The 18620-nt window shown below is 39.5% G+C and overlaps 1 protein-coding gene across 5 annotated transcripts; it reads left to right on the forward strand.

Annotated features, from left to right (window-relative positions):
* Positions 1-3980: 3980 nt before the first annotated feature.
* On the forward strand, positions 3981-18102 carry LOC146526093 (semaphorin-7A-like). 5 transcript variants are annotated; one of them, XM_085147394.1, is made up of 14 exons: positions 3981-4165; positions 6161-6291; positions 6401-6451; positions 6540-6638; positions 8522-8630; positions 8877-8984; positions 9066-9208; positions 9293-9471; positions 9745-9850; positions 10200-10395; positions 10731-10843; positions 11064-11209; positions 11982-12043; positions 18020-18102. In XM_085147394.1, the coding sequence occupies exons 1-14, from the start codon at positions 4003-4005 to the stop codon at positions 18085-18087; spliced, it is 1674 nt and encodes a 557-aa protein (XP_085003520.1). In that variant the 5' UTR covers positions 3981-4002; the 3' UTR covers positions 18088-18102. The 5 variants fall into 5 exon arrangements, with proteins under 5 accessions (XP_085003520.1, XP_085001202.1, XP_085002740.1 ...); XM_085145076.1 differs by lacking the exon at positions 18020-18102 and adding an exon at positions 14156-15635; XM_085145852.1 differs by lacking the exon at positions 18020-18102 and adding an exon at positions 14156-15635 and having other exon boundaries at positions 3982-4319.
* The last annotated feature ends 518 nt before the right edge of the window (positions 18103-18620 follow it).

Raw genomic sequence — 18620 nt, forward strand, 5'->3', positions numbered from 1 at the left:
TTAGCTAATTATAGGCCAATCTCCAACCTTCCTTTCATATCAAAAATCCTTGAAAGAGTAGTTGTCAAACAGCTAACAGATCATCTGCAGAGGAATGGTTTATTTGAAGAGTTTCAGTCAGGTTTCAGAGTTCATCACAGCACAGAAACAGCTTTATTGAAGGTTACAAATGATCTTCTTATGGCCTCTGACAGTGGACTCATCTCTGTGCTTGTCCTTCTTGACCTTAGTGCAGCATTCGATACTGTTGACCATAATATTCTATTAGAGCGATTAGAACATGCTGTAGGTATTACAGGTATTGCACTGCAGTGGTTTGTATCATATCTATCTAATAGACTCCAATTTGTGCATGTAAATGGAGAGTCCTCTTCACACACTGAGGTTAATTATGGAGTTCCACAGGGTTCGGTGCTAGGACCAATTCTGTTTACATTATACATGCTTCCCCTAGGCAGCATCATTAGAAGACATAGCATACATTTTCACTGCTATGTAGATGACACCCAGCTCTATCTGTCCATGAAGCCAGATAACACACACCAATTAGTTAAACTGCAGGAATGTCTTAAAGACATAAAGACTTGGATGGCCACTAACTTTCTGCTTCTTAACTCAGATAAAACTGAGGTCATTGTACTCGGCGCTGAAAAGCTTAGAAATATGGTATCTAACCAGATTCTTACTCTGGATGGCATTACCTTGGCCTCCAGTAACACTGTGAGGAACCTTGGAGTCATTTTTGACCAGGATATGTCCTTCAACGCACATATTAAACAAATATGTAAGACTGCGTTCTTCCATTTGCGCAACATCTCTAAAATTAGAAATATCCTGTCTCAGAGTGACGCTGAAAAACTAGTTCATGCATTTATTACTTCCAGGCTGGACTACTGCAATTCATTATTATCAGGATGTCCAAAAAACTCACTGAAAAGCCTTCAGTTAATCCAAAATGCTGCAGCAAGAGTACTGACAGGGACTAGAAGGAGAGAGCATATTTCTCCTGTTTTGGCTTCCCTTCATTGGCTTCCTGTTAAATCCAGAATTGAATTCAAAATCCTGCTCCTCACATACAAGGTCTTAAATAATCAGGCCCCATCTTATCTTAATGACCTTGTAGTACCATATCACCCTATTAGAGCACTTCGCTCCCGCTCTGCAGGCCTACTTGTTGTTCCTAGAGTATTTAAAAGTAGAATGGGAGGGAGAGCCTTCAGTTTTCAGGCCCCTCTTCTGTGGAACCAGCTTCCAGTTTGGATTCAGGAGACAGACACTATCTCTACTTTTAAGATTAGGCTTAAAACCTTCCTTTTTGCTAAAGCATATAGTTAGGGCTGGACCAGGTGACCCTGAATCCTCCCTTAGTTATGCTGCAATAGATGTAGGCTGCCGGGGGATTCCCATGATGCATTGAGTTTTTCCTTTCCAGTCACCTTTCTCACTCACTATGTATTAACAGACCTCTCTGTATTGAATCGTATCTGTTATTAATCTCTGTCTCTCTTCCACAGCATGTCTTTATCCTGTCTTCCTTCTCTCACCCCAACCGGTCGCAGCAGATGGCCGCCCCTCCCTGAGCCTGGTTCTGCCGGAGGTTTCTTCCTGTTAAAAGGGAGTTTTTCCTTCCCACTGTCGCCAAAGTGCTTGCTCATAGGGGGTCATATGATTGTTGGGCTTTTCTCTGTATCTATGAAGCGCCTTGAGGCGACATTTGTTGTGATTTGGCGCTATATAAATAAAATTGAATTGAATTGAATTGAATTGAATTGAATTGAATTGAATTGAATTAGTCTTTGTCTCGATACCCTCTGGTCTTGGTCTTGTCTTGGTCTCAGATTAGGCGGTCTTGAATACAAGTCTATCAGACTCTGATGTTTCACGTTGACCCCTGCTGGATCTTCTCACCTCTAAGGGAACTTTGCCCTTCATCATCATCATAGTCATCATCAAATCATCTGTAACTCTCCTCACAGTGTTAATCGACTTCATTTACTGGAACGTGGATGGACAGTAGGTTTTTCCATGGGTCATGGTAGGAACTTGACAGACCAAGTGAAACTGAACAGAGAAATGATTGATTCCACCTTCTGGTTTTGTATTGTGTTTTTATATTATCCATGAATTTTCTTCTCTCATTTGATTCATGGGTTGTCCTTTGCCTTAATGCTGAGTCTTTCCATGGCAGTTATCTAAAATCAAATGTGTAACTGCCACACTTTGGTGGAATTACTAGATGCTTCAAGTTGAGAGATAAGAAAACGTTCGGTAACTGACCTCTCACCCCTAGAACAACATCTTGCTTCCTGACAGTTTGCCATGATTCAGTGTTTTTACTTCCTTTTTAAGCTAGCCCTTTGTGCCAATTTTACAAGCATTTGACTTCTGTTTTTCCTCTCTTTGACACGTTATTTTGCTATTTTGGCGAGTTGTTGAATGCAATTTTATTGCTGCATGCTATGTTAAGAATCCTTTAAGGCATTTCAATGCTTTTATTTGTAGTTCTTGTCTTATTCTGACCTCAGAATCGCCCACTAGATGCTTTGGAGTTGACTTTGATTATTTGACTCCCAAACTCTTTGTCCTACTGAAAATCAGGTACCGAAAGCCAGTTTGAACAGAACAGCTCTGTAACAATGAGGCTTCTAGAGTTGTTTGATTAATATCGATTTAGTACCGCTGTGCTGCATCATCTGATTCTCTTATTCTTTTTAGGCGATCGTTCTTTGATGACGTTTTCCAAAAACCTTACATAGTCCTTCTTGAATTTGAGATTTTCCTCTAGTTTCCCTTTTAGTTGCTTGAGCTACACAGAACCACCTGCTTATTTTCCGGTAGCTGAGTGCGTTTCATGAAGGGGAAGCGAATTTGTAGGTTTCTATTTGGTCAGCACTTGTATGCAGTGTATGTAATCCTGTCATATGCTCTTTTGCCACAAGATTTGTGTCACTGAAGTCTGACATCCAAAGTATTCTGACACAATAACACTTTACATGTTAGAGCACTTTACATGTTAGAGCAACTGCAGGTGTTGATTCTGGAAATTATTGAATTATGAGTTATGGCTGCAAACAAACAAATTAAAAAAAACAACAAAAAAACCATTTTAAACCCACAAAATATGCAATTTACAAATGCTGATAATGTACCACTAAATTTAACACACTGTAGCATTATTCACGTATGAGTTTATTAAGCGAGAGCATCCGTTCTAAAAACTCGACCTGTTATTTAAAAAAAGGGGGGGGGGGGTCAGCTGACTAGTAATTGTGATGCACAACAGGATATGATAAAAGAAAGCATTGTATCATGTCGAGAGCAGCTGAGCTATAGCATGTGATCACGGGAGAATTTTGGAAGATGACTCGTGTTAACCATTTTTACTTATCTGTCCTTCGCTATGATGTTGGTATTATAATCTTCTTTAAGCTGTTTTACAGCATAAATAAAGCAGGGGAGGTGAGCTTTAGCTTAACTTCAATCATACAGGTAAAGGTAATGAAAAACGAGTAATGTTAAAGGAGAAAAAGTGAAAATAGGATCAAACGTAATAGTGGATACACCTGTGCTTTCTCGTTTCTTCAATTTGTGCGTCTTTTTTGTCTCGTTTCTCCTCCACCGTCCCCCATTTGACCTAGAAATCAGTCTCATCTGAAGGGTTTCTCAATTTCTGAAATTATTCTGGAGTAAAGAGGACAGTGGAGACATATCAGAGGATGTGTGTGTTATAGAGTCTAGAAAGTGTGGCACACAGCTGGAACACACAAGGAAGGAGAACTCCTCAAACAACTTCTCTGTACTCATATGTTGTTTCAGTTATTTGAAATGATCAAACTGTTTGCCCTCCATTGTTTGCGTGTTCGAAAAAAAGGTAAGAAATCTCTTCATAATTAAAATTAGCCCTAAATATCATGAGCACTGTTACACTGTCCATCATAAAATGCAGTTGTGGGCGGGCTAAATGATTAATAAAGCAGCTGTGTCAACTATGATAACTTTATTATGCAACTGACAAAATCATTGCTCAGAGGGTTTGTTTGTCTACACCTCTCTTTCTCGTGCCCGTGGGCGGGCGAAGAGACTCTGACTGTAAACTACACCCCAGCTGGCATGCACTTCTCCAAAGTCCTGAGTGCATTTCTTCCAGAGAATGTGTTCTATCGAGGTGAAGGGCAAGTAATTAGGGACGGAAATACTGTTTTGGACAGTAACGACGAAGATGACGCTCTCATTAGCTACATATTTGTTATTTTTACATCTCTGTAATTTGGCTATGGGGAACGTTGATTCTTCTCCGAGGATGATATTCACAGAAAAAGGTAGAAAAGGGAAATGTTTTTCTTCATTTATGAGATATCAAATGCTAAAAAGTTCAAGGGGACTGGGAAGGGATTTTTTATCAGCGCTTTAAAGTATGCAGTGAAGTGAATGAATATGTATTAAATGACTTGGCCATTGTGATTCAGGAAAAAACATCAAGTCTTTCTTTCAAACGTACAGTCCGTATTATGCAGTTCCATTATAGTCAGAGGAGGACGACATGCCCATGTTAACCACAAGGCGATGTGTTGGACAGAAGGCAGCTTTGTGCCTTACAATGTTGCTTTGTTTGTCTGTTGACATATTTTTCAACAATGAGTAGTGGTTAGGACTCACTGGCAGGATGATGGTTTAGATTTAGATGTTGTTTTTTCTTTTCTTTTTTTTTTCTTTTAAATTAGGAATGATAGGTATAAAGGCAAAGAGAGCTTTTACACACCCTCTTCTGGGCAGAAATGGCTGTGAAGACTATGTTCTACACATTGTCCCTGTATCACAGTTCTTTAAGTTTACGCATTAGCATATTTTTATTTACAAGGCGGATAAACTGCTTATCTATGTAATTTCTTATCGTGCACAGACAGCTGCTTATGGTGGGTGCCCTTCGTACGTCGTAACATTTACAAGACGCTGTCTCACTGGTTTTGTCTCCCTGATAGAGTTCAAAAGTTAAAGAGCTGAAGAATTCTGTGGAGTGCAATTTTAATTTCGAAAAAATGTTTTTGTTTGTTATACTTTATTTTAGTCTATTTGCCGTTTATTATATTTCTGAAATCTTTTCATGACGTGCTTTCTTGGGCAGGTCTCCCACGATTTTAATGCTAAGGGACTCAATGATTAAATAAAGATTTCAAAAAAGTTTATCAGAACAACGTGATATTTTAGTAGAGTGTCAGTTAGATGAAGTTGTGACTTCATCATTGACTAATTTTTTTCACCAAATTTTCAAAGAAACTTTTTGCACTTGTTATTTTTTTTATGTAAGCAGTGGTAAACTCTTCTGACAACTGCAGAGGATAGGTTTCATTTTCTCCCTTCAACTAAGTTTTCAAAACAGCACCAACAATGCTACCAGAAACCTCTTTTTCAAGAAGTAACTGGACCTCTAAAGCAGTGTCACTTTCATATTGACAGTAATGTGGGAAAAAACTTTGTTCAGCTTTTTTACATCTTACTTAATGAAACTAGGTTACCACTGTCTACTTTGAGTAGACACGATAGATCTTTGGACACCTGTTGTTTACAAATGCCATCTTTATGTGGGAAAGAGTTAAGAATGTGCCTTTAAAAATGCAAGATTATCATTATTATTCTCACTGTAAGACAAGGCCAATGGTTTTTGTAGTTACAAAAAAGTGCAAGAGGGATGGCAGAAAATCACCAAAGTGTTTGATTTTCATTTTTAAGAGAACTGTACTAACATACATCAAGCATTTCAAATATATGTATATACTGGGTACTAACAATGAAGTTCAAGGCTAAACGCTTATTCAACCTGGATACTCATGTCCCCCAAGCCTAGAATATTGTTGTGAAGTTTGGAGAGGATCCATAAAAAAAAATTGTGCGTAATATAAAGATTTACTGATTTTCACATTTGGTGTGATCTTGACCTGGTTTTCAACAAAATTTAATCAGCTCAAACTGTTATGGGAATGTGGATCTTGCACTACTAACAAACAGATAAATAAAATGAACTGATGACATACTCCTTGCCTTCCAGGGGCAGAAAATCATTCTTGTTGTTTATGATACTACATTATGGGTTTACCTGATGAATCTCATAATACATTCATTCATTTTATCTTTCTTTTCTTGTTTTTGCTGGGTTTGTTTTTAGAAAAAGCAATGACACGGTTCAGTCTTCCCCATGACCCACCTGTACAGATTCTTTTAGAAGACCAATCAGACACTGTTTTAACTGCTGGACAATCATACCTGAATACCTACAACTTTCAAAACCATAAGACGGTAGTAGAAATCTGTACAACCACAGTAAATGATTATACTGAGATCATTGAAATAATATTCATAATAATATCATGGGAAAGTAATAGTCCTGCATCATATATCTACATAGAGCCACAAGTTTATGCAGTGGGAGAAATGCAACAGCATAAGCAGTGAACATGTAAGTAAAACAAACAAATTTAGTTGGTTAGATTTGATTGTTTGACCACTGAAGAAATATAACAAACAATATCTGTCTTGTCTTTAAGGATTGCAGCTATAACATCACTTTGGTCCACCGGAAGAAAGATGCTAACCAGTTGTTTGTGTGTGGAACAGATGGCAATGAAAGGGTTTGCTGTAACACGGTAGGACACTGGCATCATTGTCATTGAGAACTGTTAACATCACCACAAATACAGGGTGGGCCATTTATATGGATACACCATAATGACATGGGAATGGTTGGTGATATTAAAGTCCTGTTTGTGGCACATTAGTATATGTGAGGGGGCAAACTCCTCAAGATGGGTGGTGACCATGGTGGCCATTTAGAAGTCGGCCATCTTGGATACAACTTTTGTTTTTTCAATAGGAAGAGGGCCATGTGACACATCAAACTTATTGGTAATGTCACAAGAAAAACAATGGTGTGCTTGGTTTCAACGTAACTTTATTCTTTCATTAGTTATTTACAAGTTTCTGACCACTTATAAAATGTGTTCAATGTGCTGCCCATTGTGTTGGATTGTCAATGCAACCCTCTTCTCCCACTCTTCACACACTGATAGCAACACCGCAGGAGAAATGCCAGCACAGGCATCCAGTATCCGTAGTTTCAGGTGCTGCACATCTCGTATCGTCACACCATAGACAATTGCCTTCAGATGACCCTTCAACTGGCCCACAACGACCAATCCACTTTCCAGGAAACTGTCTAGGAAACATCTAGGAATGCTCGGACCTGGCACCCATAATGTGGTGGTGCACCATCTTGCTGGAAAAACTCAGGGAACGTGCCAGCTTCAGTGCATAAAGAGGGAAACACATCATCATGTAGCAATTTCAAATATCCAGTGGCCTTGAGGTTTCCATTGATGAAGAATGGACCCACTATCGTTGTACCCCATATACCACACAAAACCATCACTTTTGTTGTTCCAACAGTCTTGGAGGGATCCATCCAATGGTGGTTAGTGTCAGACCAATAGCGGTGGTTTTGTTTGTTAACTTCACCATTCACAGAAAAGTTTGCCTCATCACTGAACAAAATCTTCTGCGTGAACTGAGGGTCCTGTTCCAATTTTTGTTTTGCCCATTCTGCAAATTCTGTGCGCCGATCTGGGTCATCCTCGTTGAGATGCTGCAGTAGCTGGAGTTTGTAAGGGTGCCATTTGTGAGTAGCTAATATCCACCCAAGGGATGTTCGACTAATGCCACTCTCCAGTGACATGCGGCGAGTGCTACGCTGTGGGCTCTTGCTGAGTGAAGCTAAGACAGCCACTGATGTTTCTTCATTAGTGACAGTTTTCTTGCGTCCACATTTTGGCAAATCCAACACTGAACCAGTTTCCCGAAACTTAGCAAGCAGTTTGCTAACTGTAGCATGGGAGATGGGTGGTCTAGTAGGGTGTCTTGCATTGAAATCTGCTGCAATGACTGCGCTCACCAAATATCAACATGATTTCGATCCGCTCCTCACGTGCTAACCTCTTCGACATGTCAATGGCTGTGAACAAAGAGAAACTTGTAAATAACTCATGAAAGAATAAAGTTACGTTGAAACCAAGCACACCATTCTCTTTCTTGTGACTTTACCAATAAGTTTGATGTGTCACATGGCTCTCTTCCTATTGAAAAAACAAAAGTTGTATCCAAGATGGCCGACTTCTAAATGGCCACCACCACCGATCTTGAGGAGTTTGCCCCCTCACATATACTAATGTACCACAAACAGGACTTCAATATTACCAACCATTCCCATGTTTTTACGGTGTATCCATATAAATGGCCCACCCTGTACTGTTAGTGGTGCCTTTCACTGGGTTGAGTAGCCACTTGTACTTAACATATTTAAATCAAAAATATTTTGGTTATGCAATGAAGAAAATAAATCACAGCACTTCCTGCTTACCCACATGTGGTTGTTTTAAAACTATATATATAGAAACTGAGTGTTGAGTATGCATGTATGCTATATGTGATGTGCATTGGGGAGCATATATTAAGATGTGCTGTGCTTTTTTTATAGGATTTAACAGTGGAGGCCCCCATGTGCCTTCCCTCTGAAAATACCGCAAACTTAATAGAAGGTATAGAAAGATTTAACATAAAGGAGGGTGAACCATCAGTTTTTATAGGTGAGTTTTTCTACATGAGGATGCTCTATAATAAATCTCCGGATGAATCCCTGCTATTTCATTCATTTGTTTTCAATGATTGTGTAATTTGCAGAAAGTCTGTGCTCTTGTCAAAACTACTAACATCCTTTAATCAACTCAATCCATTCTAAAGGTTGCTTCTTTTTCTTATTGCTATGATATTCAACTAGTTTCTCCCCATTTGCACATCACTATAAAACTTTAATTTGCAACTGTTTTTTCCAGATTCTGAACAGAGTGCAGCTTTCTACATAACACACTCTGGATTTGATGAATCTGTTGGTATTCAGAAATTTGGTAAAGCAATAGTGCGGCCAAAGTACCACAATAAAGGTATTTTCATAAAGTTAGAGCCGGCGACACATCACTATAAATGTTTGGAGCCAAATAAATATTTTGTCTTTCAATGTTTAGAACAGCATTATGTAGGATTGGTGCTCAGCAAACGTGAAGAGGATCCCTCCCAGAACAGAGTTTATGGCTTCTATAGGGAGAAAAGCAAAGACAATGGACTGTTCAGTGAAATGTGGCTCCCCTTTGTGACCCAGGTTTGCATGGTAAAACCAAAATAGTGCCACCAACGTTAAAAAATTAAATAAACATAAATACATCATGACTGATTAACTGTCCATTGCTTCTAGACGGATGTTGGTGGTCCCAAGAACAATTTGCAGTTTACCTGGACATCCCAGATGAATGCCAGGCTCTTCTGTGGAGATCGTAACAGAAAACAGCATTTCTCTGAATTGGTGGATGTTTCCACTGTGGATGCAGATCGATGGCAGGATACAAAGATTTATGCACTCTTTAGAAATGAATGGTAGGACTCTGATGATATTTATTTTGATGCTAATAATAATGATATAGTTATAATTTACTCTGTTTCTGTGACTAGCTATTTGTGTAATCGAATCATCTGCTTCCAAACTTCCAAACAATATCCTTTCATGGTGATAAAAGGACACTTTGTTCTTTTTAAGCCGTTCCCAGTTTCTTATTTCTCATTCTGTGTAGTCAGCTGCTTTTTCAACTCTCTCTCTTTTTTTTCTTGCTGCAAATGTCTCAGACAAACCTACAATGTGTCTCCCTGCAGGGGGATGAGTGCTGTCTGCATCTACACAATAGGAGACATTGACAAAATCTTCACAAACTCCCCATTCAAAGGCTACACAAAAGCTGAGATGGACAGGCCAAGGATGGTATGGAATATTCAAATTGGTCTAAAGTGAAAAATTTAATAACAGCTACCATCACAAGAAGATCCCTGCCTTTTTGGGGGGTCAGAGTATATAGACAAGAATAGAATAGCCCTTTATTATAATTTAAACCAATGGTTAAGTGTAGTCACTGAGTGAAAAATAGCTTTTTAGATATTTTCTTTCACCTTTACGATAAAGACTGGACTCATTAAAAGACTAAATTAAAAGGTTTTAGATTTGTTTTTAAAACAGTCATTTGGAAACTGAAAAAGTAAACCCTAGGTTTACATGCTTGTTGACCAGTCATCTGGTGTTCAGCCATTCTAAGTTAAGCACTTCATTTCTTCAGTGTGTTAATGATACCACCAAGCTTCCAGTGGAAACCCTGAAGAAGATTGAAAAGACTTCAGAGATGGAGCAGCTGGTTCATCCTGTGGGCAACTCTGGCCTTCTTCTCTTCAATCACCAGAGCTATACTCACATCCAAACTGACAACTCACCAAACAGGAGAACCAGTCACCACACTGTTTTCTTCTTATCTTTAAGTGAGTAAAAACAATAATCTGAAGTAGTAAAAATGCTAAGAAGAATATGCTATAATGTATGTTTGTGTATATCTGAGATCATACCTCAGGGCGAAAATAGTGCAGTAACCAAATCTCCTTGATTGATGCGGGAGGTGCTGTGATCACAGCCATGTAATTATGAATGTATTAAAAGAATATAATATTATTCAACGGGTTTACCTGAGTTTGAAGACCAAAAATTGTTTTGTATAAAGTAACAGAACCTCAGACAGAGAGAGTGGGGTGGCTGAGGTGCATTTAGAGGGGTTTTAATATTTAGTATCATCCCTGCTTCTTTTTGTGGTTTTCCGCAGACAATGGAGGAATTCATAAAGTGTTGCACAATAAAAATGATACCTATCTCATTGCCGAGTTTCGACCATTCAGCTACACAGAACAGATCAGCTTCATCCTTCACCCGTCTTTTGTGAGTACCAGTGTTCCCTACAGAACAATATATCCTCCACTAAACCATATAGGTGTGTGAGTATGGAAAACAACTTAGATGCTCCTGAAAAGGAACATCAAACTTAGATCTGTAAATTAACTCCAGTGGAGTTTTTTGTTTGTTTGTTTTCCTTTCCTTTTTTTTCTCCAGTCAATTAGAAATGGCCGAGTACATTGAGAAAACTTGTCCATCGTTACAGAAAAAGCTGTATGTGAACAATGGAAGTCAACTGGTCCAACTTGATGTAGCAAACTGTTCCCAGTATGGAGATACCTGCCAGGACTGTATGTTATCCAGAGATCCTTACTGTGGCTGGGATGGCACCCAGTGCATACGTGACACAAAGTAAGACCTCAGAGCTTTATGGAACTCATATCTGGAGAATATGCAGAATAATTCTTTGCAACCAAAGATTGCATGAAGTAGCCTTACATTTTTCTAACAGCAAGCTGAAATAAAAATGTAATGTTTACTAATACAAACATTATTAAGAACCTACCAATGTTACCACCATAGGTTGCAAGATCATGTACATTGTAAAAGATGGTCATATTTATAAAAAACAATGTTCCTTAGTATTCAAACACTCCTCAGTGTACCTCTTGATTCATACACAGGTGTGATTCACATCCTATAACGTCATACTAGCACGCCCTGAAATGTGTACATAATATGCAACATTATTAGCTTACTTGTTGCCAGTTGCACCACCTGACAAAGTTTGATAGATGAATCACTGCACACTTCATCAGGGATGAAGCAGCACTTAGGAAATACAATGTCCCATAAATCATGTTATCCCAATATTTCAACACTCACTGACATTCATTGGAGCTTTTGTTTATGAATTTGTCCTACTGTAGTACAGCTCTACTGCTTTATGAAAGGCTAGTGTACTGTGTAACAACCAGTTATCACCCAACAGGTGTTAGGCTTTTTTGTTCAACTAACTGAAGCTGATGCAAGTCAAGATACTTCACCATAATTTCAATTAATTTAAAGGGATATACTTGGGAGGAGTAAAGTTCCTGTGGGTTCCTGTAAATGTTAGTTTCCTATCCACTGCCAGGATGTTGGTTACATACTGTCTAATGTAAATATACACTATGTTTTGCAGTGGGATATGGCATGATGCAGCCACTGGGAACCTATCCATCTGTCAAGAACACGCTGAAAAAGGTATTTAAATTCAGGCACCTGCAAAATTTGGACAGAGCCCCAAACTATCTGCATAGATATATCAGAATCAGAATCAGCATACTTTATTAATCCCTCGGGAAATTATGTGGGTTACAGCTGCTCCATCACAGTAACATTAACAAAAACAGACTGAACTATTTAACAATACAATATGTTAACATACAAGGAATTGCACAATATATACAAATCACCAAATAATAAATATCCAGGGTTGACAGATGCAATTATAAATAACTATCAAGAATATTCACTGCAACATTACTGAGTAGAAAAGAGCGTGTGCAAAAAGGATGTAACTATTGCAGTGTTTACATTGTATTAGATAGAGGAGTTGTACAGGGAGATGGCCACAGGCAGGAATTATTTCCTGTGTCATTCAGTGGTGCTTTTTGGTAATCTCAGTCTCTTACTGAACGTGCTTCTGTGGCTAGCCAGCATGTCATGGAGTGGGTGGGAGGTATTATCCAACATTGTCTTTATCTTGGAAAAACTTTTGCCCCTCTGACACCACCTTAAGAGAGTCCAGCTCCATATCCATATTACTGGCCCTGCAGATAACTTTATTGAGTCTGTTGGCATCAGCAACCCTCAACCTGCTCCCCCAGCATGCAACAGCATAGAGGATAGCACTGGCCACAACAGACTCGTAGAAAATCCTGAGCATTGTCCGACAGATGTTGAAGGACCTCAGCCGCCTCAGAAAATAGAGACGACTCTCGCCCTTCCTGTAAAGTGCAGTAGTGTTTTTAACCCAGTCCAGTTTATTGTCTATGTGTTCTCCAAGGTATTTATATGTCCACGTTGACCCCATGGATTGAAACAGGGGTCAAGGGTTTTCTGGTCTTCCTAAAATCAACAGTCAATTCCTTGGTCTTTACCATGTCGAGCTGCAGATGTTTCTGCTCACACCACATGACAAAGGAGTCGACCACAGCGCAGTACTCTGACTCATCACCCCTGCTGATGCATCCAACCACTGCAGAGTCATCAGAAAACTTCTGGAGATAGCAGGTCTCTGTGCAGTGGCTGAAGTCTGTGGTGTAGAGGGTGAAGAGGAAGGGGGAGAGGACAGTCCCTTATGTTTCCCCTGAGTTGCTGATTACCTTGTCAGACACAACAAGACCACACATATTGTGGTCTTCTTGTCAGGTAATCAACAATCCAGGACACCAGAGAAGCATCCACCTGCATTGCTGTTAGCTTATCACCCAGGAGGGTCGGCCTGATGGTGTTGAATGCACTGGAAAAGTCAAAAAACATGACCTATGCAGCACTCGCTGGCTGGTCCAAATGGGTGTAGACACGATTGAGCAGGTAGAGATGATGGCGTCCTCATTTCCGAGTAAGGACTGGTAAGCAAATTGAAGGGGATCCTGATGTGGTCTGACTATGGGTCTGAGTTGGTCCAGGATGAGTCTTTCCAGGGTCCTCATGATATGGTAGGTCAGTGCCACAGGCCTGTAATCCTGGGGGTCAGCACTGGGACCCTCTGCACACTCAGACTCAACATGAACAGTTTATGAAAGACTCCACAAAGCTGGGGGGCACAGGCCTTGAGGACACGGGGACTCAGTCCATCTGGTCCAGCAACCTTGCCTGAGTGGAGTCTCCTCATTTGCCTCTGAACCTGGTCTTGAGTGAAAGTGATGCGTGGCAGCCTCGCTTCTGTCAGTCTGCCCCAGGGCAGCTGTGGCTACAACTGTAGCTGCCTCCACCAGTGTATGAATGTGAGAGTGAATGAATAGTGGTATTGTAAAGCGCTTTGAGGCTTTTTTCACAATATGCTCTCTTTCATGTTGTTTTCCTATTGGTTGGAATGTAGATGTGGGTTCTAGCAGCAGTCACATGGTTATCTTAAATTTCTGACATTATCAAAACTTTTAATGAGACATTTGAAAGCTTTTTACTGATACATTTTCAATCTGATGGCTTATCTATTGCTTCCTAAAAAAAAAAAGGTTTCAACCCTTTTTCCAAAGAGCTTACTGCACTGGATTTGTGAGAAGAAATCAGAAATTTCAAAAAAAAAAAAAAAGATATAAAGCAAAAACATGGCTAACTAAATGGGCGTTCTTGTGTTTTTTTCCACAGAATTTCCAAATCCAGAAAAAGATGTTGTCAGATTTCACGCAAAGCATTTTCTGCAATGCCCAGTATCATCCCGTCATGCTCAGTACAGTTGGCAGCACCTTCAAAACTCCGCATCTTGCATCGGGAAGCCAGATCATTGCCTTTATTTAATCAACAGCATGGGACCTGAGCAGGAAGGAACTCATACCTGTGTATCAGAGGAAATGGGTTACAGGAAAATCCTGGCGCAGTACCAACTACAGCTGGGGAACAAGGTGGTTGGTTTACAGTCAAAGCCAATGATCTGGGTTTGTCTCATGGTGGTTTTGATTCAGATATTGTGATGTTAGTTCCTCAGAGTTGTGATACTATAAAAACAATTCATTATTCTTTAATTTATTTTTATATTTTTTAACTCAAATAAAACTCTATTACTTCTAATACTTTGAGCTGCAGCTCAGGATGTAGAGCGGGCCATTATTGTAGAGTTTTGATATCTGGTTTTGCAAATGTGTGGCTGTAGCTCAGGTGGCAGAGCAGATCAGTCACTAACCAGAAGGTTGGTGGTTCGATCCAGTCTGCATGCCAAAGGCAAGATACTAACCCCATGTTGCTCTCCGATGCATCCATCGGAGTATGAATGTTAGATGCTTAGAAGTGCTTGTGTGAATGGGTGAATGAATTAGTTGTATAGAGCGCTTTGAGTGCTCTGACAGAGTAAAAAAGCGCTGTATAAGAACCAGTCCATTTACCAAATGTCCTTGGACGAGATAAATTGCCACCAATGCATTTATTAGTGTGTGTGTGAGAGAGAGATTAAAAACTACAGTTATACACTCCAAAGCTTTTCTTTTTTTGAGGGGCTAATTCATTCATTTTCTTCTTCTTATGGAAAAAATATATTGAATATCAGTTGGACTCAGGCTTGTTGACAGTATTAAAAGCTGAAGTTCAGTGGTATAAAATGCTGTCTGTGGTAATTTTTAGAAATTAATTGCAGTGTTGCATGCAGTACATGCACGCATGTCAATCAATATTGATTGATTCATTTTTTTTTATTCTTTCCTGTAACTCTCTTGCATCTGTTTCCTGTAATTTGAAATTCTGCCAGAATGTACACAGTGCACGTTATAAATTTCCGGCCATGTCTCTTAGCTCATGTAGATTTCCAAACACTGACCCAGTTTCTGTTTGTTCAGAGTTTGGTTAATAAATGGAAGAAACATTCAGACACTTTTCACCTATTTTTGAGTGAAACCTGATCATAAATTCCAAGTAGAAAGGTAAGGCTTTTGACTTCACAGTGCTTTAAGATAGCAAGCAAGTTGCTGCTTTTCAAATCCTTAACCTGGCAGTACAAATGAAGCTACAAACAAAACAAAAAGAGATTTAATTTATCACATTTTTGCGGTTACGTGAGTCCAAAAAAATACCACATCTAAACATTTCAACCATCTTTTCAACATATAAACTAAAGGAAATAAACTGCAAATGTTTACAACATGCGTCTGTCTTTTTCAAAGTCTCTCATGTTAGTGTCTGATGATAAACAACTCCAAACATGTTACCATAAAAAACGCACTGATGGGTCTCATTCTCCATAAAGTGAATAAACACCTCTCACAATATAAACACAGACCATTACCATGTGAACCTCCTGGTTAACATCCATAAAGAAAAGGGTTATTTTGGCACCTCACATCTTTCATCTGCATTCATGCTAGTGCTGATCCACAATGATAGCAAACCCTTTTTTCATATATAGTGGTGTATTTTAGACAAACCTTTAGCATGGTGTTGTTATGGAGCACATGTGCCAGGCAGATTAGGACTCATTCAGGAGAAACTAGGAACTAACTAGGCTTTATTGGAGAAGCACAGGACACACGAAGCACACAGCTAAATGGAGCTGGAAGACTGTTTACTTAGCCTGGCAGGGCGAAGGACACTGTCTCAGCTGAACTCTGGACATATATACACATGCAGATGTACACTCATCCCCCCTCCCCCTCCAAACGCCTTCGACGCTTATTCCCCTCCGATGCTGACGGTGGATTAAGGAGACCAGCGCTTATGCTGCAGGCCCGGATGTACTGTCTACATTGGCTGTGTCTCACCCTTTACCCACCCCTGTTGCTTGTCATGTGTTTCTTTGGTGTATTAAGAGGGGTTTTTTTCATGTGCTATGTGCAGAGGTGTTTTTTTCTGTTCTCAAACTGATCTCTCTATTGGAGCTCAGTCTGGGGGAAGTTATTTTTTTCTCCTTATCTTTCCTCGTGTTGTGCATTTTCCATTGTTATACCTCTCTGACCTGTCTTCCCCATGTGATGTTTGTGTCATGTATGTATGGTCAGAAGGGTAAGATGGCGCTGGCGAAGGTTGGCAGCCTTAACCCAATTTCCTTCCAGGTCAACCTTCAGGATCAATAAAGTTTTATTGAATTGAATTGAATTGAATTGAAGTGAATGGAAGAAGTTGGATTACAGCAGAACTTTCCAAAAGAAAGTTTTAGCTGAAGCTACTTGGGGGGGAAAAAAAATCAGAACACTTATAGGTTTACAATGTTTTTACTTCGTTTTTTAAAGTGCCAGCAAAAGCAGAAACCCTCTTAAGCAAACTGCATATAGTGCTCATAGTATATACAGATAGAAACATTAAACTATTAATGAGGTTGTGCAGTAAGTGTGCAAACGCTAACACTTCCTTTCACAAACCAGGCTGTGGATGGCACTGTTACATTAAGAAAGATAAAGATTTTTCTATGAGTCTATTGTGACCAGTGCAATCCTCTATGCTGTTGCATGCTGGGGGAGCAGGTTGAGGGTTGCTGATGCCAACAGACTAAATAAACTGATCCGCAAGGGCAGTAATGTTATCTCCCTGTACAACTCCTCCATCTAATACAATGTAAACACTGCAATAGTTACTCCCTTTTTGCACACACTCTTTTCTACTCAGTAATGTTGCTGTGAATATTCTTGATATTAATTCATAATTACCTCAGTAAATCATTGATATTTATTATTGAGTGATTTGTCTATATTGTGCTATTTCTTAAATTTGTAAATCTGTAACATATTGTATTGTTAAATAGTCTCGTCTGTTTCTGTTACTGTATTGGAGCAACTGTAACCCACATAATTTCCCGAGGGATTAATAAAGTATGCTGATTCTGATAACAGAATATTACTTTAACACTAGTTAATGAAAAAATATGTTTCATGTAGTGAAGATGGATTTGCTATACATATAATTGAGCATCACGATAGGAAACTGATAGGTAACCTTTCTGATAGGTTATCTCATCAGTTACTGAGGTCTGTAAGAGGTCCATCATCTTGTTGTTCTCAAGCAGAACATTGCAAAAGAGGGACAGATCAGGCTGAAAAACCAAAGGAGACCTGACCATCACAAGAAGGTCCCCGCGTCATTGTCGTTTTGGACTAACTGAGGCCATAAGCAAGCCATGCGAAAAAAAACAGTTGTTTAAGGCATTTCCACTTTGCATTCAGTCTAATCAGACTGGCTTTCCAATATGGTAACGCATTCCTTACTTCACTGCTTATTTACCCCTTCACTAAGAGGTGGCGGAGTCCACTACAAGTTTTCTACCTGTACCTGTGCTCATAGCCCCGCCTACCAGGGGCGGTTCCCAGACCCAGGTCTCACCTGTCACATCCATGCATCTTTTTGTTAAGATTTCACTTTAATGTTTATCAGTCATCACATGTGCACTCTCAGACTTTAGTATTTTCACGTTTTGCAACCTGACTATTTATTTTAAGTTCGAAGCTCACTCTTAGAAAATTCACTCTTGACATACATAAACACACAAATAAAGAGTAAAAAACTAACATCGTTGTCTTTTTGACCGCCCCCACCCAGGTAGTACAGGATCCAGCCGCGCCTCATTCCATCTCGCTCCTTCCCAAAAAAACTGGAGTCTGGCTTGACACAAGTCCCAAACTGGATATGGCAGGAAAAGCAAATATGGATACGGTGTGTTTACTTTTCTCATTCATACTAACTGTGATGCAGAAATTAATCGCAGTACATCACGCAAAAGAGTGTCTCAATTCCTAATTCCTTCATTTCTAGGAGGAAAGAGGAGAGAGGAGACTTGCAAGAGCACAAGTGCTTTTTACTTAACTTCAGCGTCTAGGGAGAGCTGGACTATACAAAGGAGAAAGGTGGACTCTTCAAATATTTCCTCTTTTGTTTAATTTTTTAAAGATGGTCACATTTTCTGCTCTTCCCTGTTTACGTGCTTAGAAAAAGGTACGACTTGTTTTGACTTTGCGCCCTCTCGAAACGACATGAGACCATAAAATGTAGCCGTAGGCGTGATATAAAAAAAAATATTACGTGGCTCTCTCATATATGGGCGGTGCAGCTGTGTTGTACCTCTAGACCCGAAAACATTTCTCTTTCAATGCTATTTTCTATCGAGATCAAGAACAAGTAATTGGGAAAATAATTTTCTGAA

This window comes from Neolamprologus multifasciatus, chromosome 1 (genome assembly GCF_963576455.1).
Source record: "Neolamprologus multifasciatus chromosome 1, fNeoMul1.2, whole genome shotgun sequence".
In the NCBI taxonomy this organism is placed as follows: Eukaryota; Metazoa; Chordata; class Actinopteri; order Cichliformes; family Cichlidae; genus Neolamprologus; species Neolamprologus multifasciatus.

Coding starts and splice junctions, on each gene's coding strand:
- LOC146526093 (XM_085145076.1), top strand. CDS start 4,003: ATGCAACTGACAAAATCATTGCTCAGAGGGTTTGTTTGTCTACACCTC. Junction 9,472..9,744: donor GCACTCTTTAGAAATGAATG/GTAGGACTCTGA, acceptor GTCTCCCTGCAG/GGGGATGAGTGCTGTCTGCA. Junction 12,044..14,155: donor TCAAGAACACGCTGAAAAAG/GTATTTAAATTC, acceptor TTTTTTCCACAG/AATTTCCAAATCCAGAAAAA.